Consider the following 26,570-nt stretch of genomic DNA (forward strand, 5'->3'; position numbering starts at 1 on the left):
AATCAAAAACACAATGAGATACCAACTTACACCAGATACCACCTCACCCCAGTTTAAAAAAAAAAAAAAAAAAAAGCTAGCAACAACAAATGTTGAAGAGTGTGGGAAAAAAGGAACCACCCCATTGCCAGGAGGGCAAACTGGTCCAACCGCTAGCTGTGTGGAGGTTCCTCAAATTGCTAAAAATGGACCTCTCCTATCATTCAGCATTACCACTCGTGGGTATTTATACAAAGGAGGCAAAAACATTAATTCAAAAGAACACCTGTACCCCTATGTTTACTAAAGCACTATTTATAATAGGTAAACTGCGGAAACAACTGAAATGCCCAGAGTAGATGAATGGATCAAAATGTGGTATATATACAGAGTGGAATATTACTCAGCAATAAAAAAGATAAACACATGCTATTCACAGCAACATTAATGGAAGTGGAAGGGTTCATGCTCAGTGAAAGAAGCCAGCAAGGAAAAGAAAAATATCAGATGGTTTAACTTATAGGACGAATGTAGGGGAACCAAATAAGGGATCAGGAGCAGAGGGGTTGTAATCATAACAAAGTAAAATCAAAATCAACAGGCAACTATAAACCAGAGATATTCTTCAAGGAATAGGGAAGAGGAGGAAACTGGATTAAAACATGGGTGGAAGAACAAAAGGGACTATGATGATGGTACACGGGTGAAATGGTAGTAAGTATTTCTTGGGGAGAAGATGATAAAGCATACACTGCATAAAAAAATGAAGAATGATGTAAAAATATTTAAAATGAAAGAATGTTTTTTCTAATGTTAAACTAAAAAAGGAAAAACTTAGATGTAATTTCATGTTTAATTTTTTCCTTTCTTTCAGTGCTCCTGCACTGCGAGGTTCTTCAAGATTTGTAATAATACTAAGGACTCATCGTAAATTCTTAATTTATAAGCATTTTAAGTTAAAGTCTACATTTTCTATACTACATTTGTCAAAAAAAATGGCTACTTGAAGATGTAATGAAAAGTATTTACTTGATAAATCCTTGGCAAATTACATAAGCAAAATGACTATGTGTTATAAAATATAACTAAGGTTACAGAACTTAGCCCTGTTCAATTTAGCATATTAGTGGGAACATGATGATATGTAATAAGTCTGGAACATCATGATACAGTTAAGAATTTGCCAACCTAATTTATAAGCAAACATATTCATCTTTGCTTCACAACTTCTCTGCAAGGACAAATGTGAAATTTCAGTGAGAAAAAACATAAGTAAATATAATTTAAAAATAAAAACAAATATACTGGTTTAGAGAATATGATTCTAATTTTTAGTTGTCTAATTTTATCCTGCAGTTAGAAAATTTAGTAATGTATATGTTTAGTTCATTAACTTAAAATCACATTTTTCTACTCTGAAATTAAGCTGTATATTCTCAGATTATATGTATATCTGATTTTACATTTTTATCTAAATTTATATTTATGTTGTTGAACATTAACCTAATTCATTAGTTATTTCATTTGCATAAATTAAAATGATGCATGGAGAGCCTATTTTCATATACTAATTGTGTTTATAGACTCAAACTATAATGTGGTTATTTAACACTTTACCTTGGAATTGATGCTATGTCAAAAAATGCTTTCGGGCCCTCCCTAGTGGCGCAGTAGGTTAAAGCACAGCATTAAGAAGCTAAAGCCACTTCAGCATGAGTTCAATCCCCACCCTGGAGGTGACCCACATGGCGCGGCAGACCCCTCCTGACACGCCTGCTGCTCCCCTCAGCAGTGTACTTTGTTGATCTGCCTGTTCTGCTCCACATTCTGTCTCTGGTGAATCCTCTCACTGTCCCTGGGTGTTTTGGCCTGTACCCCAGTGCTGTATGCATAAATAAATAAATCTTTAAAAAAAATGCTTTCAACAATGTGAAGCAATTAATGTAATACAGAGCCATATATGTGTATTTTCTACAAAACAAATTTTGCCAAAATTTAAAAAAACATAAATTTCAAAATTATACTAATTCAGAAATTCATCAAATGTAAAACCATCTGAGCAATGCATACAGAATAACATTATATCAACAGTAGATATGGAAAACAAACTTTCTAAGTTATGCTAAATAATCTGAGGATTTCTTTAATGTTAATAACCAAAGCATATTCCTGGAGGGTGTGATCCTACACTTCTAATCATATACACTGTGGTAAACCAGTATTACCTCAATAAAATTTTTTAAATAAAAATATATGTAATCCAACTTGCTCTAACTTATTATAATATTACATCTAACATATATACTAAAGCTATCACGTAAATCTTTTTACACTTTTAAAATAACTACTAAACTGTATGCCTAAAATTGTGTTTTAATGTAAAATGTTCAGTGATTTATATAAGTGAATATAAATCTACAGCAGTAAATTTTGCATTAATGTAAGGATCTGACAATCCAAGGGAAAGAAAATGAAGTAATCTGCCAGTAAGAAGTCCTCAAACTGGGGGTCAGATCATGTTCATGGAAACCATCTGGTTGGGACCCTCTGAGCCACACCAAACACAAATGATCTTTTAAAAAAATATCCTATTCATTAATGCATCACAGCTGCACTGAGTGTTACTTCATTTTTCCATGGCAACATCCTTTCTGTTTCAAGGATCTTATTTCAGTTTTGGTAGCAACGTGTTCTTTCGCCAATATTGAACACATTCATGTGTTAAAGTGAAGGAATTATTACAAATTCTTGAAGTAGAACCACCTCTATTTTGATTCCTCATAGGTCAAGGGCTACATATTTAAGTATCATATACCGAGGATAAGCCAATAAAGTAGAAATTTGGTATTTTTTTAAAAAAATAAATGAAAGTACTGTAATTCATTTTTCCCTTAAGTTCCAACTTTATGTGCCATTTGAAAAGATATACAGCATTGTGTATCCCCATACTTGACATATAGTAAACTCAGATTTTTTTAAAGTTGTGTGCCAATAAACTGTGACACAACTGACCAAATAGGATCTCTACTAACCAGAGTAGAAAGAAATATTATAAATTAGATCAGTCTCATTTATATATTAATCCAAACATTTTAGTTACCCCACTGTCCATCATATAGAACATTTTTAAAATGCAGATTAATTTCACTTTTTGTTTTTTCTCTATTTATATTAAAATATTATACAGTATTTCTACCCTACTAGTATTTTTAATTTCAAGTAACATGTTTCTCTTTAAAACCTGAAATTCAGTAATAATAATTTACAAAATTTCCACAGAATAAATTAGTCTCTGTGTGAATGTTTCCTTTTCAGGAAACAGTTTCAAATAAAAAATGAAAAAATGCTGCAGGTTGGTTTTTACTCCTTTTTTCACAGTTTCTGAAATACATGAAATATTCTTAAATGCCACAGAGCAAGCAGTAAGTCAGACACAAGACTATATCACCCCAATATTTAAAAAATATTGATTAGAGGATTTTTTTTTAAGATTTATTTATTTATGCATACAGAACTGGGGTACAGGCCAGAGGCTCAGGGGCGGTGAGAGGCTTCACCAGAGACAGAGTGGGGAGCAGAACAGGCAGATCGACAAAGTACACTGCTGAGGGGAGCAGCGGGTGGGTCAGGAGAGGTCTGCCACACCATGTGGTCACCTCCTGGGCAGGCGGGAATTGAACTCATGTGGAAGTGGCTTTAGCTTCTCAGTGTAGTGCTTTAATCCACTGCGCCACCAGGGAGGGCCTGATTAGAGGATTTTAAAATACTAACAGCTTTCCAGAATTTTTTACTAGAACAGTAAGTTCTATAATGTGAGATACTTTGCCAATTTTGTTTACAGTCTTGTACACATTACAATGCCAAGCATGTGCTAGATACTAAATTAAGTGAATATAGTTTTACTAGCATCAGATGTAGACATTATCTATTTTAAGTGTTTAATGCATGTTTTTCATCACTTTGTATTACAGAGACAAACCAGTAAAGCAATTAAACTAATTAACTAACTAGGCAACATAGATTTAACTATAGTTCTGAGAGAAGTTCTGCCAAGTTATTTAGTCTTTCCATGATTTAGGTTTCCTCATCAATGCTGATATAAAATGCAACTTATTAACAACCATCTAAATATTTACTAAATAAATACACAGTGAATATTTACAATGAGATACACATAATGTATTATTAGCCCTATGGATTTATAAAATATGCTGACAATTCTTTTGTTTTAAAATGTCACACCTGTGGTTTGACTATGTGTATGAAGACAATGACATAAACACTATTTTATTTGTACTTTAACATTTATATAAACTATTGCCCAAATCACAGTTTTTCTATTTTAATAATTCTCAATACACAATGAAAATAGTTTGGGTATCTTCATATGCAGTAGATCTAAACATTCCCAATTTAGGGCACTAAGTGAGTCTTGACTACTTTACTTCTCAAGGTGTAATAAATCTCCACACATTTCCCATCAGTATTTTGTAATGGGAAGCCATGAAAAATTCTAGATTTATATCCCATAATTCCTACCTCTAACAAGGTACCACATAACTGCTATCACTTTCTCAATGTCCACAGATAAACATTCAGTCCAGTGGATAAAATTTTAAACACTATTATGTGTAAAAAACTACTTTTACAATTAAGTTGTAGGAGATGATCTAGTCTAGCCTGAAATGGCTACTTTCCTTAAAACCTATAGATAAACAAGGATGTTGATGGAACATGAAGACATCAGTAGATCACACACTGTCAATACTGCAACACTGGTATGCTCTAACCCCTAGAAGAATCAGTTGGTCTAATTTAACTGACTTATAGTACTTGAGACACTTCTGACACTCTGATTAAAACTACACACAACATGGGAAGTAGTGCTCTAAAGGAATAACACCACACTACTATCAAAAGAAAGAGACCAGAATGCTTGGAATGGGAAATACAGATTCCATTCACACTTCACTTTCCACTATGAAAACTTCAGAAATTAGAAATAACATCCAAGAAATGCCATAAACAACAAAATAGTCTTCAATGAACAATAATAAGAAAAATGAGTTTAGCAAAACCCAAGCAAGGTTCTCCTTCATGTAATATTTTCTTTTAGTAAATTCTAGGCAAGAATATTTGTACTTTGTCAACTGCATGGCAATGTCAGCTCTATGCTCCCCAAATAAAAAATTTAGATTTTTAAAGTATAATAAATAGTATCTTTATTAACCAAAATACAGAGAAAATTGTAAAGAACAGGAATTTATGCTATTTTATTGTGAAAAGAATCCAGAGCAAGTTCATATTTTAAAAATTTGTTCGCAACATATAGTACTATAAAGTGATCCATTTCAATGAAATATGGAAATCCTTTTCCACTGAAAACAAGCAGGTTTTAGCAAATAATGTTAATGTGCTTATACAATGTAAGTTTTTTCTATCATAAGTCAAAAAAAAAAATCTTAGCAAATACTGATTTTAGTGCCTAAATCAACTTTCCAGAAACTGATTGCAAGCACATTTGCTTGTTCAAACTTCCACTAAAAGAATAATCCTTTGATGGCTTTAAATTATGATGTCCTGTTTTATCTGATAACAACTTTGGGGTTTTTCTGTTTTATATTTTGGGTTATGACACATCTTGGAAGATATATACCAATTCTTGCAAAACTTGGAATTAGAGTCTAAATTTAAATCATTTAATTGGAATCTAGTTTTATCTTTAAACATTCCCGGAATACATTAACTTACTGGAATATGTAACTATCTATAATAGTGTGTATAGCACAGAGCTGAGACCAGGTACCTAGATCATACTGAAGATAAGTTAAATAAACACAGCACTCAGTACTCCTATAATTACCTTCATTTATGTTCAATTAAGTTTACTCAAAAGAGGAACATCATGCTACACTAAACAATAACAAATAATTAAGATGGCAACTTTCATACTGTATGTATTTTGCCATAATTTTTAAAAATTTAAAGAAAAATAGGAAAATCAGATTTTCTATAACTAATTTACAATTAATAAAATTGACTCTTCATGATAAAGCTAATACAGACCCTGTATCCAAAAGAACCTCACAAGAATGTTAGAAGCAAAGTCATCAAAATTATTTAATTTAGCTAGTTCATATTGATATAGATAAGGAGAGGAAAGCCCATAGTTAACATGTACCCTTTTTTTAATTATTCAAAATGATTTATATATTGAGGTTAAGTGACTACATAGATTTCACAGTTTTAATATTTATGTTAAAAGCTAAAATCACAAACATTTTAACATTCACAATGATGAGCATCATCGTTATCATTCTAAACTACAAAGCTTATGAATAAAGAAAAAATACAAAAACCTTAAGTTTTGCAAAAGAAAAACTCTAAAGTCTACATATATCAACAATAAAACCATTACTTCCAGGTAACAGGTACAAGTGTAAAGGCATACCACTGAATTGCATTCCCTCTAACTAGTGAGAAATGAAAGAATGTCTAATATCTACAACGTCTTCAAAGGTGCCCCCTTGGCTTCCTCTACCAAAACCACCAGGACCACCACTAACAGGACCTATACAACTCATTGAGGGGTTTCAGAACTTGTTCTACTTCACATAGGTGAGCCCATCTGAGATGATGGTCCTTGTGGAAATCTATCATTGTGCACTGCTCCATTAACCAGATAATACCAGTATCATTGGAGTTTCCATACTGCAGCTCCTTCTGGTCCCATGGCAGGACCAGGACCCATTGGTGGGCCAGGTATAGTTCCTCTGTTGTTCATATTCATACCCATCATTGGAGGCGGACCTTCGTTACCAGCAGGTGCTGGGCTAAATGCATCTCCCATGTTTATTGCTCCACAGGGACCCATATTACTCATTCTCATTTCCTGTTCCTTATTTTCCATATAGTTGGCTTAAAGCCCTCTTGCTGTCTCAATTCCTCCTGTTCTCTGTGTCACATCATTTCTTCCTAACGATGACGACACTCTTCCTCATGTCTCAATTGTATTTGCTTCCATTTTTGCTGCTCTTGGTTTCTTAGTTCTTTAAGGGTCTGAGTTCTTCCTGACCCCTCACTAGATCTTGCATTAATTGGTGTTCATGTCTAGCTGCTTCCTCTCTGGTTTTTCCTCATACATTTCTGATCATTCCCCTATACTTTCCTTCAAAGAAAAATTTTCTTCTATAGTCTACCTTAGAAATAATATTCATGTCAAACCACAATTCTGAACTTCAGCTTGGACTACAATAAGGTAATGTCACTGATATTACATAATCATTAGAGTAAAAACTATGAGCTCTCAGTAGTTACTCATCACTACAGTATGTTATATTCATAAGAGTAGTTAGTAATCACTGTAGTATTTTACCTTGTTGATTACTAAGTACAACACAGATTACTATTCCTAGAAGATTAGTAAAATAATATATAAAAAGATATCAGTATTCATCAAGAATAAAACACCTATTTTACTGGTTATGTAGGTAGTAAAAACATAATGTGTATACTTGCTAAAAGAGGAACATATACATATCAGTAAGGCATTATGTAGAAAACAAGAAATAAGGAGATTTTACAAGATTATCTTCTTATGACTATAAACTAGAATAAGCTAGGAACAGAGACTAGTTTTGACCAAAGGAGAAAGAAAGCATATTCAAAATAACATTTTCTGTGCATCATTGTCATTCCCATCAATGAGGCTGTAAAATTAACTATTTCATAAGAAAAGCTACATGCAATTAAGTGAATAAGTTAAGAAATTATCAGGAGTAAAATTACACACGGTCTAACTAATTCACCTTGAAGAAGGGCATAGATGTCTGTAAGAAGAGCAAGTATTATACAATTAGAAAGATCATAAGGAGATAGTTTCATTATAATTAATAAAAGGACTAATATTGAGCAACAATGCCTAAAAGTACTGTGTATCTTCTGCCCCTATAACCACAGATAACATAAGAAACTAAATGTTTTCTGTATTTATTTCTGTTGTTTCATTTGTCTGAACTGATGATACCAATGCATCCAAGGAAACTAGTGGAGATAGACAGGTGAGAAAAGATGAGGTGTTATTAGAGTAGCATCGATAGCAAAAGATGTCATGAAGGCTGAGATTGGTGAAAAAAGTAGATGTTTGTTAAAAAGTTCTATTCGGGCCCTCCCTGGTGGCGCAGCGGGTTAAAGCACAGCACTGAAAAGCCAAAGCCACTTCCACATGAGTTCGATTCCCGCCTGCTGCCCCGGAGGTGACCACATGGTGTGTCAGACCTCTCTTGACCCGCCCGCTGCTCCCCTCAGCAGTGTACTTCCTCAATCTGGATCTGCCTGTCCTGCTCCTCACTCTGTCTCTGGTGAAGCCTCTCACCGCCCCTGAGCCTCTGACATGTACCCCAGTTCTGTATGCACAAATAAATAAATCTTTAAAAAAAAAAGTTCTATTCTTCTCCCTTATTTCACTTATAACGTCTCCCAGCTCCTTTCATTTTTGTCACATTGGCAAGAATTTGTCCTATCTGATTGCTGAGTGGTATCCTACTGCCTATAAATACCATATCTTCTTGATCCACGCCTCTGTTTTGGAGCATTGAAGCTGTGCCCATATGCTGGCTATTGTAAACAACATTGTTTAGGGATACAGGTTTCCCTTTGAGTTAGTATTTTTATATTCTTTGGATAGAAGTCTAGTAGTGGAATTGCTACGTTATATGGAAGATTCCTTTGTAATCTTCTGAGGGACCTTTTTTTAGTACTCATCGTGTTTCTAACACACAGTCCTGTCAGTATACTTTATTATTTCCTGCAGAACTAATATTCTAATTTTCGCTCAGCCTTAAGAACCTCTTTTACCATTATCTACCAGTAAATATCTGTTGGAGAAAAATTCTTTCAGCATTTATTTTGTCTTTCCTTTTGCTAAATTTGTGGGAAACAATTCTCTGTCAAAGTCTATTTCCCTCAGCACCATAAAGATGTTATCCCATTGTCTTTTGGTTGTTAATGTTTCAAATAAGACGTTAAGTTTTTCTTAATATTGTTGGCCCATCTACAACATTCTTTTCCTCTGTACTTGCTTTCAAAATTTTCTTCTTTTTGGTTTTTAGCAGTTTGGCTATGATATACATAAGTATATCTATACTGTTTAGCAATTGCAAAGATTCTTAGATGTACGGGGTTGATGGATACCCTTTAATTTCAGTACACTGGTTTTATAATGACAATTTGACACTTCAGCTGTCTGGTGGGCTAAAAATAACTAAGTTGCAGGTAATCTACTTTGCTCTCTTTCTTAAAAGAAAAATGAATTTTCTAGTCTCTTAAACACAAATAAAAAGGCCCTAGTACTTAGACAGTACTGTCATGTTCTCAATAAATCCTATAAAGATGTGAGTGATGCCAGTTTTCATATAGAATTCAAAGAGCAAAAAGTATACACAAAAAATAGAAATTTTAACTGTTATATTGTTTTTTAAAATTCCTGAGATTAAATGAGCATTTCATTCTGGAAACATGATCTGGAAAGAGGACAGTTGAAAAAGATATGTATACTTAAAAGTGAAACTGAGAAGAAATTTTAATAATACAATAAATAAGCAATAATTACCACTTTCATATTTAATTCATGATTAGTAGGAGGTATAATTAGATCACCCTTTTATTTTAATTCAAACTTAGTTTTTAACTACTAAGGTGAGAATTTGGTTTATATATTGCTCATTTAGTATCTTTTACATTATATTTTGAAGAAATAAAAAGCAGAATTAATTTTTTAATTCTCACACTACTAAGGTGAGAATTTGGTTTATATATTGATCACTTAGTATCTTTTACATTATATTTTGGAGAAATAAAAAGCAGAATTTTTTAATTCAAGAAACATCTCAAAATGTGTATTTGTAATAGATTTATCAAGAACTCATTATTTCATACATTTTTGTTAATAATATGAAAAGTACACCAATAGTTCTCATTGAAATTATGAAAATAAGATAATATAGTTGTGCATCAGTGAGGAAACTCTACCAATAAGATGCTGAAAATTAAAAAGGTCCATGGAAATTAGGGCTATATTTCTAATTTTTATTTTACCTGTAATGTGAGGCTCTTTACAGCATTCCATATTATTCCAATAAATTCTTTCATTCTTTCTTCAGGACTTCTACAGCCAGCAGATAAATTCAACATAGCTTTCACAGGAACTGACAGTGGTCGGGACTCTAAGTATAAAAATAGCTAGTTATTTAATATAAATGTAACTTGTATGTTAAATAAACAGAAAATAATTTCAAGACTTTTTCTTGTTTAAAATTACAATGTCTACATGAAAATACAGAAATCACTTCAGAATATTTTACTTTATTGAATTTCTGATTTTTGTAAAAATTCAAAAATAAGCAAGATGAAATCTGTTTTAAGTCAAATCTTGCCTACTCTTAGGAGGTTGGGAGGTGGATTGTGGAGCAACCTAGTTATTGAATACATACATGTATTCATTGTGAAAATTCATTATATTGCAGCCTTAAAGGAACAGGAACAAAATGCTAAGCTATGGTACTTGCTAAATGGGGAAGGCATTTTAATCTAAATATCAGACATAATACTTAAATCTAATGTCAAAATTACTATTCACTTTAATGGTATAATGTATATAAAAGTACATGAAAGTACTGTATATAAATATATAGAAAAATAACCTTTTAAATTGCCTGAGTATAATGTACAGAAAAGAATTTGAAGGTTAGTATATATGGAAACAGCTACTCTTTTTTTAAAATCATAATGAGCCCATTGTTTAAGTTCTACCTTAAGTGACATTTCCTTTGAGAATTAGTCATCGATTTCCCCAAATTAGAGTTGGTCCTTCCTCTATAATCTCACAGAAGTCTGACATAATTCTCTATAACATATTTAATTCTTCATGGTATAATATTAAAAATTTGAATATCTTGTTTCTATAAAAGTAGAAGTAGAGTATGATGATGATAGCCATAAATAACACTTGTTAATTGTAGGATTTTGAAGCTATATTCTGAGTTATTTACCAGTCACTAATCTTACTGTCTCAATGATCAATAATCATCACATACTATTTGCTAAAAAAAAAATACAAATTACTGATAGATAAAATTGACTATCAATAATAACTATAGACAGAAGCGCCATTGGAAAAAATAATTAAATGACTATATTTTCACTTCTACATGTGTTAATTAGTTATGCGCTTAAGGTGGAATTCTGCTGGTATATATTATATTTTTAGAAATTTTTTACATTAGTTAAATATATTAACAGATGAAAAACTACAGAATAAAGTTCAAGTAAAAGGATGAAATAATTAAAGAAATTAAAATATCTCATGTATCAACACACTACTGAGAACCTACTATATTTTAGGCTTTATGTTAAGAACAAAACAAACATGGTCTCAATCCTTATGGAGTTTACATATACAGATGAAGGGTTTATAGAATTACAAAGCAAAACAAAATCAATATATTTAAGTAAAGTTTTCTCAAAGCATGAAGTTAGCATAGGGAAACCTAGGTTACAATATTTTCACTCTCCCAATTCTAGATATGTGACCTCAGAATTATGTCATTAGTTTTCAATATTCTCCTTCATAACTTTCAAAAGATAAACATAAGGGCTGTCAAAATCTCACTGGAAAATTATGTGAGTATAGTAGGGTGTCTATTATCTGTGAAGAAAAATGGAGAATTAAATAGGAGTAGAAGAAAAGGAAAGAAAGAAGAAATGAATGAGTAGCATCATCTTTTACAAGAAGTAAAATGAAGAGCGAAATCTCCAGAATCTATCCTTCAAGTTATACATACATTACCACACAGTGACCCACTGAGACCATTAACATTCTTTCACCCCAGCCTCAATTCCAAAATAAACAAAGTTTGAACTTCCATGACTTTCTCAGTGTGTGTACACACACAACCAACACAACTACCACCAGAAATAACAGCCCAGCATAGAAAATCTTCTAAAGAACTTCTATACAATATTGTAAGATCTTGGAGGAACATCAAGAACTTGTAGGTTGAAAGAGACAGTCTTTTCACTCAGAGTTAAAACACTTGCCCAGGCTGGAATTATTTTCCATATACTTACACTCCATGTCAAGACTTAGTAAAAAGAACAAATTACTCAAAGTGAAACTCTAAAGAAATGCATCTCATTTTTATACAGTAGTATGGAACAGGTACTAATTATTTTATGTTCATCCTCACCAGCATCCCCACTTCCTGCAGGTTACTCTTCCCTGAAATTTCATCTTTAGAGTTACAAGTTTTAAGGGGAAACTAAAAATAAACAGTAGAAGTTAGAAAAGTGAATGAGAAAACTTAGGTTAAAAGACTGCTACTAGAATTTGAGTGTTCACATTTGTTTTGGAAATCCAAAGGAAGAAAAAGGGAAGAGTGGGGGGTAAGGAATGTCAAAGGAATCTCATTCTTCATAAATGCAAATATTTTATTTAATGCCCACTTACTATATACCAAAGGCACTGTGCTAAGTGCTAAAAATATGCTATAATCCCTGTCCTCAAAAACCTTAAAATCTGGAGCAAGATATAAATTTAATTAAATTATCATATCATAGTTTGAATGATATACTTTAAAATATATGGGACACACAGGAGACTGCTTAATTATATCAAGTACTAGCAGGAAAATCTTTACAGAGCTGGTGACATAAAGTTCGGTTGAGAAGGAATTCTTAAATCAATGAAAGAAGGAATTGTAGGCAAAGAAAACACAAAGAAACCGAGGCAAAAAGTTCATGGCAAAGTTTAGTGTGAGTGAAATGAAGTAAACTACACCAATAAATGATATATTAGACATAAAGCTAAACAGTATTAAATTAAAGCCAAGTTGTGAAGGGCCGTAAATAACATGCTGAGAAGTATGATGTTTATCGTTAAGGTCCTGAAATGATGGTGAAATTTTTCAGCTTTGATGTATAATAAAATTTGGGCTTCAGACATGGAAATTCTAATGTGGACACAAAGGATATAGCATTGAAAGAATGAAAACAGAAAACCAATTAAGAGCTCTTTTGCTAGTACTCAGAACTCTTCTCATACTATCTGACTGATACAAAAGGTGTTAAGTTGATCTATTATGATCCCAGTACATAGTCTTGATATGAGCATATGTGAGATGATAAAAAGTATTTATTTCATCACTTTGCATCCTTTTTACTTTAAGTGAAGAGCAAAAAACTTTCAGCTGCTCAGCAAAATTATAAGGGTCCTGTACTCCAAAGAAAAACTCCAGGCCTAAAATTTCATTATTCTTTTTCTCTGGTGACTTTAGTTGACATATATAGCTACAACAGCTTTAAGTATGAACTAATATACTTAAATATTGATGGAATGTATCAAAGAAATTTCATTTATTTAATTTTATTTCAAATACTCACACAGAAAGAGAATTAACTAAAATGCGCACTTCTAAAGATACCTCCAACCATTCCACTTTCACAGCCTAAGAGAATGGATGATATCACTGAACCCAGACAGGAATCAAGTTCTTTCCCCAATTTTATCCCTCTAAAAATTAGACACATCTCTGGGCAATTTTGAGTTGACTTTGCATTATATATATATATATATATATATATATATATTTTAAGATTTTATTTTATTTGTACATACAGAACTGGAGTACAGGCCAGAGGCTCAGGGGCGGTGAGAGGCTTCACCAGAGACAGAGTGGGGAGCAGAACAGGCAGATCGATGAAGTACACTGCTAAGGGGAGCAGCGGGTGGGTCAGGAGAGGTCTGCCACACCATGTGGTCACCTCCGGGGCAGGCGGGAATTGAACTCATGCAGAAGTGGCTTTAGATTCTCAGTGCCGTGCTTTAACCCGCTGCGCCACCAGTGGGTTTTCTTATTATGTTTTATATTTTCCAGACCTCCAAATGTTGGAATGACAAAGAATTCAGTTGTTGGGCCATTTCTTTTCTCTACAAATACTCTCTTCTTAGATGATCTCACTCAATAGTATAGTTTTAAGTATCCTCCACATGGTGACAATTCCCAGGGAATAGCCTGGATCTATCCTCTAAATTCCAGACCATCTATCTAGCTGTCTAATCAACATCTCCACTTGAACATTTAATAAGAATTATTCAAATTTAACAAGGCCAAAACAGGTTTGAATTTCCTTCTGGTCTCCACACCTTCCATCTTAGTGTTCCTTCAAGTCTTAGCATTTCCAGTCTTCAAAAAATGAAACAAAAATTTCACCTTTTTTTCATACCTCACATCACACCAACTGACATATTTTATTGGCTCTATCTCAAAATATATTTAAATTTAAATTTAACCTTGTATCCCAGCTATACAATCCTGATCCAAGTCACTGTGATTACCGGCATACATATGACAGGAATCACATGACCATGTACCTTATGTTTACATACTTTCTTCCCTATAGTTTGGTCTTAACACAGCACCAGAGTGATGCTATTCAAATACATATGTGATACTGAAATACTATAAAAATCTGATTACAAAGTACATATCACTATTTTAAAGTTTTACTAGTTGAAGTCTTTATAAGATTTTAAGTCCCTAAAAGATACAGCTATCCCACTTTAAATTTTCTCTTCTTTCTCCCACTTTGTTTATATGTTCTCTTCTTTCTCTTATCCTAGTATCAGTTTGTTCTAGCCAGTTGTCTTCCTTGATGTTCACTGAAGATGAGAATATTGGCCAAAAAAAAATACAAAAACAAAACTGTATTGAAGGACACAGTAGAAAAGGAAACAGACTCTCACCACTTTTCTCTCAATCCCTTGTTTCCTCAAGTCTATAGACTTCTTAAGTATTCAGAGAAATTCAGCTCAGCAGGAATAAAAGGTGACGGATTCCAATTTGTGTGAGTCTTATTATAGTATTCTTTCATTTTGTTGATGTGGTTTGGAAAACACTTGAAAAAGCAAAATGCTTGATAAAGGAAAGTGCTGGCCTCTTTCAAGACTTATGTGCTATGGAAAAGTTGCTTAGTTCTGAGGGCCTACTGATAGTACAATCTGTGGGGAAAAGTTGTGTTAAGTTCAGGATATGCTTTAGAGGAGATTACATCCAAAAGAGAAATTATAAACCAGAGAGATCCTACAGGGGAGGGGGACACAGAGGAATCACAAGGAGGGAGAAATGTGAGGGGCTATGGTGATGACAGGTGGGGGAGTGGGGAAAAAAAACACTGTTGTAAAATATTCTATATAAATAGGTATAAAAAAATAAAAGTTATTTGCAAAAAAAGAGAGAAATGGAATAGCTAGCACCTTCATTTATTTTAGAAAACTTTATCATAATAAAGGAAATGCAATAATTGTAGCACTACCTTATAGCTTTTCAGTCTATCTTAAATGACATATATTTTTTAAATAATAGTTCACTTTTACATCATTTTGTACATTTTTCCAACTCAGTTGTAAGCCCCGTGGGCTTTCCATCACCAAATCACCCATGTGCCATCACCATAGTCCAGTGCATTTCCCTCCCCCCCACTGTTTTTGATCCCATTCCCCACTCTACCCCCATAAAATGTCTCTGGTACATAGCTGTTCATTATTATTATTACTTTTTCGCCTAGCCCGTTATACTCCTGCTATGAGTGAAACCATCCAGTATTTTTCCTTTTCTTTCTGGCTTATTTTACTAAGCGTGGTCCCTTCTGGCTCCATCCATGTTGCTGCAAAAGGCATGTGTGTATCTTTTCTTGATTGCTGAGTAATATTCCATTGTGTATTATGTACCACATCTTTTTAATCCAGTCATCTATTTTTGGGCATTTGGGTTGTTTCCATGTTTTTTCCAATTGTAAATAAAGCAGCAATAAACATGGGGGTGCAGGTATCTTTTTGAATCAGTGTTTTTGTGTCTTTTGGGTTGATACCTAGGAGTGGAATTGCTGAAACCACATATTTTTAGCTTTATATAATCCTGATAATTATTTTTTTTTGAAGAAATGGAAAGAAAAGCTTCTGTACAGTTAAAGAAACCATAACTAAAATAAAAAGGTATCTATTGAATGGAAGCAAATACTTGCAAAATGTACATCAAACAAAGGACTGATAACAAAAACACACAGGAAACTCATAAAATTCTACAAAAAAACAAAACAATACAATTAAAACAAGTGCAAAAGAACTAGACACTTCTACAAAGAAGGCCAACAGGCACATAAAAAAAGTTCAAAATCACATTATTAATAGAGAAAGGAAATTGACAACCACAGTGCGAGACCATCTCATACCTGTGAGATCCGCCATACCACAAAGAACAGAAATACTAATGATGATGTGGAGAAAAGGAAACCCTCCTGCAATGCTGTTACTGGGCCAGTGCTGATGGAAAGTGCTAAGAAGATGTCACATAACATTAAAAACGGATCTACCATTTAACCCAGTAATTCCACTTCTAGGCATCTACCAAAGAAACTCAAAAACACTAATTCAAAAGGAAATTTGCACTCCCATATTTACTGCATTACTATTCACTATAACTAAATTATGGAAACAACCAAAGTGCCCCAGAACAGGTAAACAGATCAAGAAAGTGTGACACAGATACACAATGGAATTTCACTCAGTGGCGCAAAAGACAAACCCATGCCATTTTCAACAGCATGTATGGAGATGGAAAAGATTATGCCAGGCTTAATTAGTCAGAAGGGGAAGACAAATACCAGCTGCTGTCACTTATATGTGGAATATAAAGGAACTGAATTAATAGTGAAAGCCGAGCTGATTTTTAGATAAATTATAATATTGGAGTTTTCTGGCATAACAAAGCAAATCAGTTAAAGATATATAAACTAGATAGATCATGAGTATGAAATGAGTTATGTAGGCATTGTGGAAATACTGGGTTTTAAGGTTAGTTTAAGAATACTGAGGTTGAATAAATGAAAAAATTATACTTCAGGATCAGGAGTTAATACCTTTCTTTTAAAAATACAAACCTATCACGACTGTGATCTTTACTTTCTGTCTGAATTGAGTTTTATCATTTTATACAACTTGCACAACATCTTACTTTATATTAAGTCATAACAAAATTTAAATGTGTGACATTCTTGGGATTATGTATTAAAATTTTTTAAAATGTGGCTATGATAGTTTAGCTTGATCTAAAAGTTGAGATAAGGTCAAGACCTAGATTATTTTTGGCCCTTGACAGCAAATTTTTGTACCTTATATTCCTAATTCTTGATCTATATTTTATCTGATAATTAGTTTTGGCAATTTTATTTAGCAATATAAAGTTAAATAATTTGAAAAAGAGTAATCTTTACATAATAATACTATTTTTAAATTTCAATGCTCAAATAATATATAAAGCTTTAAGAAAAAGCCATAGAAACTGCAATAATGGCTAAAACTTTTCATCAAAATACATTTGATACTATCACTCCTGAAAGGCCCCTGGGAAATAATGGCTTTTGGATTCTGCAAGTCAGCGTGACATGGCATGCAAAATTGCATCTCATGCTGAGCCAACCAGGAAAATATATGTCATCACTATGTGACATTCAGAATTTCATCTGGAAACTATAATCTTGTTCTAACTGCTAAAAATGAGCGAGGAAGGAGGAAGGACTGCATACAAAACAATTTAGTTGAATTCTTGCCAGTTTGTATAAAAACTAGAATAACTTATTTCCAAAGACAAGACCTCTATATTTAAAAAACTTTCAATATATTTATTAACATCACAATATCCTCTCAAAAAAGTTTACAATTAACTGACAAGTTTACAATTAAATGACAATTTAAATCATGTGTTATAATTTGAATTAGCCTCTAGGAAAAAAATCTTTTAAATGAAACAATGTTGCAAAATGAATAAATTATAGAAAGTAAAACCACATTGTTCAAAACAGTATATAACACCTACTAATTTCTTTATGCCCCTAGGATGAGCTCCAGGTGAAGAAACAAAGCAAACACTGTTGGAAAGTTAGCAGTCTATCTTAAGCATTCCAGTACTTTCTCTTTCAAATTTCTACTCCCTACCCTTCAATTCACTTGTGCAATACCTTCATAATTCATATACTTTAAACCTATCAGGGCAGATATATGTGAATATGATTTAGCCAAAATTTTATGTAATCAGTATTTTGTGTTTCAAATCTGCTGTAGCTCTTTGTAAAATGAAAAACTGATAAATATATAAAAACATTGGAATAGCTGAATTACCTCAAAGAGCTGTTTCTGCTACCCCCTACATTTTCTGGTATCACATCTCATGTCATGAACAAAGAAGAAGGTATGTGAACCAACCTGAGCACCCTTCTGGATTAATTAGTATATGTGAATTCCCTGGCCACAGTGATTATCTAGTGTGTATGCACATAAGGCAAGAGAGATCAAACAAAATCATTCTCCATAAGTTTTTAACAGATACTGACTGAAATATATCTCTTTTTTTGATTCAAGTTAGGAATATGAGCTAGTAGCACTTCAACAAAATGTGATTCTGCATCAATCAGCAGAATGCTTTGATACAGGCTCAGGTTTACTTAAACTGAAAAGTGAGGTAGTGAGGACAGTTATCAAAGTAATATAACTGCAAGAGGATATAGAATTTAAAAGTACTTTTCAACATTAATTTTCTTCTTAATCCAACTCCTCTGGTAAAATTTAATGAAGTCAACATAATAATTACAAAGTAAAAAAAAATACTAATTTCAAAGCAAAAAAGTAAAAATTTATAGTAAAACTTGAAGATATTTAAATAAACTTGGACATAAAAATATTCTTCTTCTGGAAGCAGAAATAAAAAACATCCCCTTTTCAATTAAAACCAAAAAAAATCAAATACCTGTGAGTCAACCTAGCAAAAGAGGTTAAAAGACCTATACAAAGAAAATTACAAAACACTGTTAAAAGAAATACAAGACGATACCATGAAATGGGAAGACATCCCCTGCTCATGGATCGGAAGAATTGACATCATCAAAATGGCCATCCTGCCAAAAGCAATATACAGATTTAACGCCATCGCAATAAAAGTCTCAGTGACATTCTTCAAAGACATAAAAAAATGTTGATGAGATTCATATGAACAACAAAAGACCTCGAATAGCCAAAACTCTCATGACTAGGAAGAAAGAGAATGGAGGCATTACAATCCCAAAATTCAAGCTATATTACAAAGCCATAATAACCAAAACTTTTGCATGGTACTGGAACAAGAACAGACCTACAGACCAGTGGATTTGGATGGAAAACCCAGATATAAACCCACAGGTTTATGGACAGCTAATCTTTGACAAAGGAGCAAAGAAGATACAATGGAACAAAAAAGTCTGTTCAGCAAATGATGCTGGGAAAACTGGGAAGTTACATCAAAAAACTGAAACTAGATCACTACCTCTCACCATACACAAAAATCAACTTGAAGTGGATTAAAGACATAGACATAAGAATGGAAACCATAAAATACCTGGAAACAAAGATGGGCCAAACACTACACAACATACACTTCAGCGACAACTTTAAATAAAGATAGAGCACCCAATGCAACGATAATGAAGGCAAGGATAAATAGATGGGACTACATCAAGTTAAAGAGCTTCTGTACAGCAAAAGAGACATTACAAAAAACAAACAGACATCCCACTAATTGGGAAAACATTTTCTCACACAAAAGTAGTGATAAAGGACTGATCACAAAATATACAGAGAACTGATGAAACTCAACAAAAATAAACAACCCCATCAAAAAATGGGCAGAAGAGCTAAAAAGATACTTCTCCAAAGAGGAAATGCAGATGGCCAACAAGCATATGAAAAAATGTTCAACATCACTTGTAATAAGGGAGATGTAAATTAAAACTACAATGAGATACCACCTTACCCCAGTGAGAATGGCACATCTTCAAACAAATGGCAACAAAAAATGTTGGCAAGGATGTGGAGAAAAAGGAACTCTCCTGCAATGTTGGTGGAAATGCAAACTAGTATAACAACTATGGAAAACTGTTTGGAGGTTCCTCAAACTGCCTAACATGGAAGCTTCCATATGACCCAGCAATCCCACTCCTAGGTATCTACCCAAAAGACACAAAAACACTGATTCAAAAAGATACCTGCACTCCCATATTTATTGTTCTTTATTTACAATTGGAAAGACATGGAAACAGCCGAAATGTCCAAAAGTAGATGCCTGGATTAAAAAGATGTGGTACATATACACAATGGAATATTACTCAGCAACCAAAAACAAAAACAAAAACACATTTTTTGCAGCAACATGGATGGATCTGGAGAAGATCATGCTTAGTGAAATAAGCCAGAAAGAAAAGATAAAATATCAGATGGTTCACTCATAGCAGGAGTATAATGGACCAAGCGAGAAAATAATAATAATAATGAGCAGCTATATACCAGAGACATTTTATGGGGTGGAGTGGGGATCAAAAACAGGGGGGAGAAAGAAATGCACTGGACTATGGTGATGGCACAGGGAGATTTGGTGATGGAAGACCACAGGAATTACAACTGAGATGATAAAATGCACAAAATGATGTAAAAATAAACTATTATATATATATTTAAATCATGGGATTTATCTTTACCAGCAGTAAAGATTGTTGGTCATATTTTACCTGCTTCAGTTTATTCACTACCAATTTCTAGCAACAGAACAAAAGCAAAGAAAAAAAATTAATAAAAGGTATACTTTGCCAAAAAAAAATATATATTCTTCTTCTGTTTTATAGTCCTAGAAAAAAGAAAAATGAACCAAAGAAGTAAAGGAACAGCTTGCTGGCTTTTATTGAGTTCACTTTGGTTTATAACATTTTATATGATGTAAAGAAATAGGTTCACACCTCCTTACAGGGAACAAGAATTTTTAATAAATATGAAGTATGTAATAATCACTAGGCTACTCCTCAAGAAATAAGATTCTAAGAAAAGACATCACAAGCATGCCATATAAACTATAGTGCATTAAAAAATCAAAACTGACAGTTTGCTCAAAAAATTAAACACATGCTTGGAATTAATCAGTACACACTAATTATAACACAGTCTGCAGGACACACTAGGAGATACACCAAAAAAGTGTAATTTAGACTCCTTAAGCTAATTCACTTGAGGAATTCCCCATATGAACACAAGCAATGCAATAAATTCATGTACATGGTTGTACCACATGAGTAGTACATGTATTACATATACCTACAAAAGATTATCATCCAGTGCTAATTAATGAAACAAACCAAAAAAATCAACCTGTAAATAACCTTAAGTCTACAAATGTAATCATCTAGATTATGGCTGGTGCATCGAGAACCTTTACTATATACCTTTCAAAACCCAGGATAGTAGAAACAGCTTATAAGATAATTTGAACATTAAGTAACATTTGAAGCTTTGCAGACTTCTAATACATTTCCTGTAAATTTTAGGTTTAGAAATTTAAAAAATAATAATTTTACAAAACACAAAATGGTAAAAAACAATTTAATAAATCTATATTTTCACTAGTTCTCTGATTATTTCTGAATACCTTAATTAATTGATTGTTAATGAGGCAACACTGGGTAATACCTACCAGGTATTAACACCATAGTGCATCTACCACAAACTCACCTGTACTCCACCATCAGAGATCATTGTGCCTCCCTCTCTATCCCTATTCTGTCCCTTTCTCCAACCCTGCCCTGCCTTGTATCTCAGTTCTCCAGTCTGCTATCAAGGGTAAGGTTAAATTTAGTCACATATTAGTGACTATTTTCAAGTTGTTTTATTTTAGATGTACTGAATTAGATATACTTCCTTTGTTTTAAAGTTTTTTCTAATTCGAATAGAGAAAATATTTATAAACCACATTTTATCCCTGAGAGAATAGAGAATAAAAATCAATTGCATATTATGCATTAGTATCTACTCTCATGCTTTAATATTTTCCAGTGAAATTAAGTAATTAATCACAAAGGAATGGAATTTTATGCTGAAGTACATGATTAAAGTGAGCAACTTCTAATATACATAAATCCACAAAAATGTATTTCTTGTATCTTAATACTAAGTCTCTACTGTAATTTGGAACATACCTGTTTCACATTCAAGCTTAATCAAATTAAGGATGGCTTGAACATTTCTAGATAAATCACTGTATTTGTGTGACCAGTTTTACTTACAATCCACAATTAAAAATTAGAAATTCAAAATATATCAATGCCTTCTGGAACATTACTTACAAAAATCGGAAATCTTCCTACTTAAAACCATCGTACAAGTTACAGCCTGTGGAGAGACAATAATTCCTTACAAACTTGAAGGAATTTCATTCAAATTTGGGAGTAACATTTTAAACTAATGGGGAGGGGGGATTGTAATCTCAGGTCTTTTTTAGTTAGAAGGAATACAGAACATATTCCTGTATATGAACAAGATTGCTTGGAAAAAAAAATATGTATTGGGCCCTCCCTGATGGCGCAGCAGGTTAAAGCACAGCACTAAGAATCTGAAGCTGCTTCTGCATGAGTTCAATTCCTGCCTGCCCTGGAGGTGACCCCATGATGTGGCAGACCTCTCCTGACCCGTCCGCTGCTCCCCTCAGCAGTGTACTTCCTCCATCTGCCTGTTCTGTTCCCTGCTCTGTCTTCTGGTGAAACCTCTCACCACCCCTGAGCCTCTGGCCTATAACCCAGTTCTGTATGCACAAATAAATAAATCTTTTTAAAAAATTATGTATTTCCTGATTTCTCTGAAACAGTAAAAAGAAAACAGTATTTCTCCTGAGTGAATACTTTTATTAATGCAGAGAAAATTAACTAAATTGACCTATAATGATATATTAATGCTCTTATCTTCTTCCTTTGTCTTAGAAGAGGCAACTTTGTATTTAAGGTCTTCTGCTTCATCTCTAACCTCATTACATAAATTGTGCCCATCTTTGGTATAGTTCCGCTTTTCTCCTTCCTCCTCTTTACCTCTCTACAGCTATAGGCATACCCAAGTGTTTGTATAGACAAACTTCTTCAAAGAATGGTATACAGTGTGTCCTCAAAGAATGGTATACAGTATGTCCTCAATTACCACTCATTCCCTAACAACTAAAGCTCCTTTGACCAATGAATCCTTATCATACTCATTGTTTCTGATGACTATATAGGAAATAATCCAGTCTTCTACCTATGTCTTCCTTCTCAATCCCCTCTATTCAGTCCATCGCCATACTTTTTAATGAAAAGATTTGCTCAGAATTTTATGCCGGGCTTTCTTCTCATCTTGTTTTAGAATTTCCACATCCCCCCGACATTTAAAAGATTGCACTTAGTGAGATAGATCTTTCAACACTGTATTTATTTCTGGTCAAGTTCATGCCTCTTTAAATGTATGTTGTTATACTTTACTTACTTATTAATCCTCCACCAAAGTTCACGGGGCCATCCTCTCTCTGCACCTATTCCCATACTTTCCCTTCTATAGCCTCAATCCACAGTTAGATTTCCAGAATTTGTTTTGTTTTGTTTTTTCTTTCCTTTGCTTTGGTTCTTTATATTCCACATATGAGTGAAATCATACAATATTTATCTTTCTCTTTCTGACTCATTTCAGTTAGCATAATCTCCTCCAGGTCCAAATGTTTTGCTCTCAGCTTGCTGTCTCCCTTAGCGAACCCATTTTCTCTATGTCCACATGTTGTTGACTACCAACACTATATTCCTCAATGTAAAAAATTGAAACCACCACCTCATACATGAAAACACTTTTACCTGTTTTTGTCTTCTGATGACATCCCTAGAAGGAAAATATTTCGATTCTAATTTTCCTTCAAACTCAGCTTATGAAATTTCATTTTAAATTATAGTGGCAAGGATTGCTAAACAGCCTCTAATATCCACTCTCTTCCTTTCTTACTTAACTAAAACCAACATAATTTAGCCATGCATATGGCCTTAAAGAACACATTAATACTACATTCCCAAAATGTCTATACAGCAAGATATGATCATGCAATTAATTTCTGATCAACCAGAAATAAGAGTAGGATGTGCAACTTCTGTATACTTGTTAAGAGATAAGGATGTTCCTTCTGTGCTTACTTCTGCTCACAGAAATGCAGATATGATAAACTTTTGAAGCATTCATCATGTACCATGAGACATTTCTGGAAAGAGTGGCATTCCAAGTGGAAGAAAGTATCTGATCTTTGAGAATCACAATTGTATGGAGAACCTATTAAGCTTTTACATGAGGGACAAATATAATTTAATCTGCTTAAAGCACTGTTACATGATTTTCTGATATTTTTAGCCAAACTTCACTCTTAAATAGAATCGCTATATTATGGAACTTGTTTAGTTTTAAAATACTATATATTCTTAATGAGATGAGAAAATGTAATCAGAAGTATTCTAAAAGCCCAATTTTATTGCCAAAAGAATTATTCTTTTGAGAGCTATCTGAAACATATTGCTATCTATAGTATAATTAATACTTTTTTTAAAATTTCAGGAATTTTCATATTTATTTGTCTTTTAGAACTAAGTGAGACAGAATTTCCACATGCCAGACAAAAAATTAAACATGTAAACATCATAAATTTTAGATTTGGTAAAGCATCAATGACTCTGGAATATTTTTAAGGATATAGCAGGGAATAAAAATACATCAATAGTAGTGCTTCACTTTTGAGTCTCTTCTAGTTCCATACCTAACTATCCCATTGAAGTGACACCCTATTAAAGAGAAGTAGGTCCTGATGATTACCGCAGAAACAATGTTTTTCCAATTATATCCATATTGGTAGCTCTAAGACACTACATTATCATCATCTTAGTCCTATGGGACTTGATTGCAAATTTAGAATAATTTCTGACCCCCCCCCATTTGACTTTTCCACAGATAGTCATGTGACTCATTTCCTTTTTCAGTGAGGTCTACTATCATAATTTTCTCTCTGTTTACTAAAGCTATGCACATGTTTTTCCTTTAATTTCTTTGTGCTTTATTTCTACTAGCTTCTATCTGGAGGTCTTTAAGTTTATTGATTTCTCCTTCTGCAATATGTACTTCTAATTCTACGTCATGAGTTTCTAACTTCAGATATTATTTATTCAAACATTTAAGTGTTTATTCAGACAGTACTATTTTTCACATCTAGAGTTGGGCTTGGTTCTTTTTATATTCTCCATTTCTACCAAAACTGTGTTCATCTTTCCTTAAACACCTCAACATAGCTATAACACCTTTTTTAATATAAAAGTATTTCATATACCTAATAATTATATCATCTGTTATTTTTAATCTTATTTCTATTGGCTATTTTTAATTTCAAAGATTCCTGCTTCTTTGCAATACAAATTAGTTTTTGCTTGAATATCTGACATTTTAAACAATTGTATGTCTGGATTTTGCTGTATTCCTCTTATTAGTGCTGAATTTCATTTAGCCAGGGGCTAACTTAAGTGTCTTTGTTTAACTTAACACTGTTTTGTTCCTTTCAAAAGCTTCTTTTTAAGTTTACTTAAGGTGGGTCAAGGATGGCCCTACTCTATGGATAGTTAAGTTCCATAACAAGGGATAACCTTTCTAGGGTCTCTACTAAGTGTACAGAATGTCAGATGAAAATTGAATACTGAAGACATCAAGAATCTGAATGCCTTCCAGTCCTGGTTGAGCTCTGGGAATAATGCAGATCATAGCAATTTCATCAACCTTTTCCTAACTCTGGACTCGAATCCTATGCTTACTCATCTTACTATTCAACAAATATTCAATGATAATATTAATGCTGCTTTCTGAAATTCTTTTTCTGAACCACTTTCTTTCTGGAATTTCCCCCCATAAATTACAGTCATCTCTGCTTCCTTACAATTCAATCCCTTTGGCTCACTAAAATTTAATTCAGCATACTGCTGAGTTCAGTTTGATAAATCCCACACAACTTTGTGATCTGGAGTCTGCCTTTAGCTAGAAAACCAGAGCAGAACTCTCATTCAACTCATTTGTTTCCTTTCTATGAGGGACCATTGCTCTGTAATGTCTATTGTCCAATGGCTAGAAACTATTTTTCAACTGCATATCTTTCCAGTTTATTAGCTATATGCAGCAGGAATATAAATATAATCCCAGTTATTTTATCATAATAAGAAGGTAAAGTTCCAAACTTTTAATTTGAGACATTATTTACCAGCATATACATCACTACCAACTTTTTATTCATGACTTGGTAGTTTTCATTTATTATTTACAGGAATTCTTCTATTTTAAATGTGTACCTACACTGTTTCAGACTGAGAACATGTAAAGATGAAAAGTATAATGACTAATATTTTTAAAAGAGTTACCATATATGGAGTATGCTGCTTTTTAAGTTTCAACTCCATTATAGACGTTATTATCAAAGTTCCATAATTAGGTTCATAACATTTCCAAAGCATGGGAAGAACTGATGTCACAGTTTTGGGGGTACTCCTTGTCTTAAAAGGATATAGAGATTCTTGGCCCTCCCTGGTGGCGCAGCGGGTTAAAGCACAGCACTGAGAATCTAAAGCCACTTCCTCATGAGTTCGATTCCCGCCTGCCCCGGAGGCGA

General features: G+C 33.2%; 1 protein-coding gene across 2 annotated transcripts in view; it reads right to left on the reverse strand.

Moving 5' to 3' along the window:
• The window catches only part of VPS13B (vacuolar protein sorting 13 homolog B (yeast)), a 561,763-nt gene that overhangs the window by 334,478 nt on the left and 200,715 nt on the right, over nucleotides 1-26,570 (reverse strand). For both annotated transcript variants that reach the window (XM_004679695.2, XM_004679696.2), the window contains exon 22: nucleotides 10,075-10,202. In XM_004679695.2, the coding sequence (XP_004679752.1) occupies nucleotides 10,075-10,202 (128 nt within the window). The remainder of the gene's footprint in view (nucleotides 1-10,074; nucleotides 10,203-26,570) is intronic.

Source organism: Condylura cristata, unplaced genomic scaffold (assembly GCF_000260355.1).
Source record: "Condylura cristata isolate star-nosed mole 26May11 unplaced genomic scaffold, ConCri1.0 scaffold00009, whole genome shotgun sequence".
Classification (NCBI taxonomy): domain Eukaryota; kingdom Metazoa; phylum Chordata; class Mammalia; order Eulipotyphla; family Talpidae; genus Condylura; species Condylura cristata.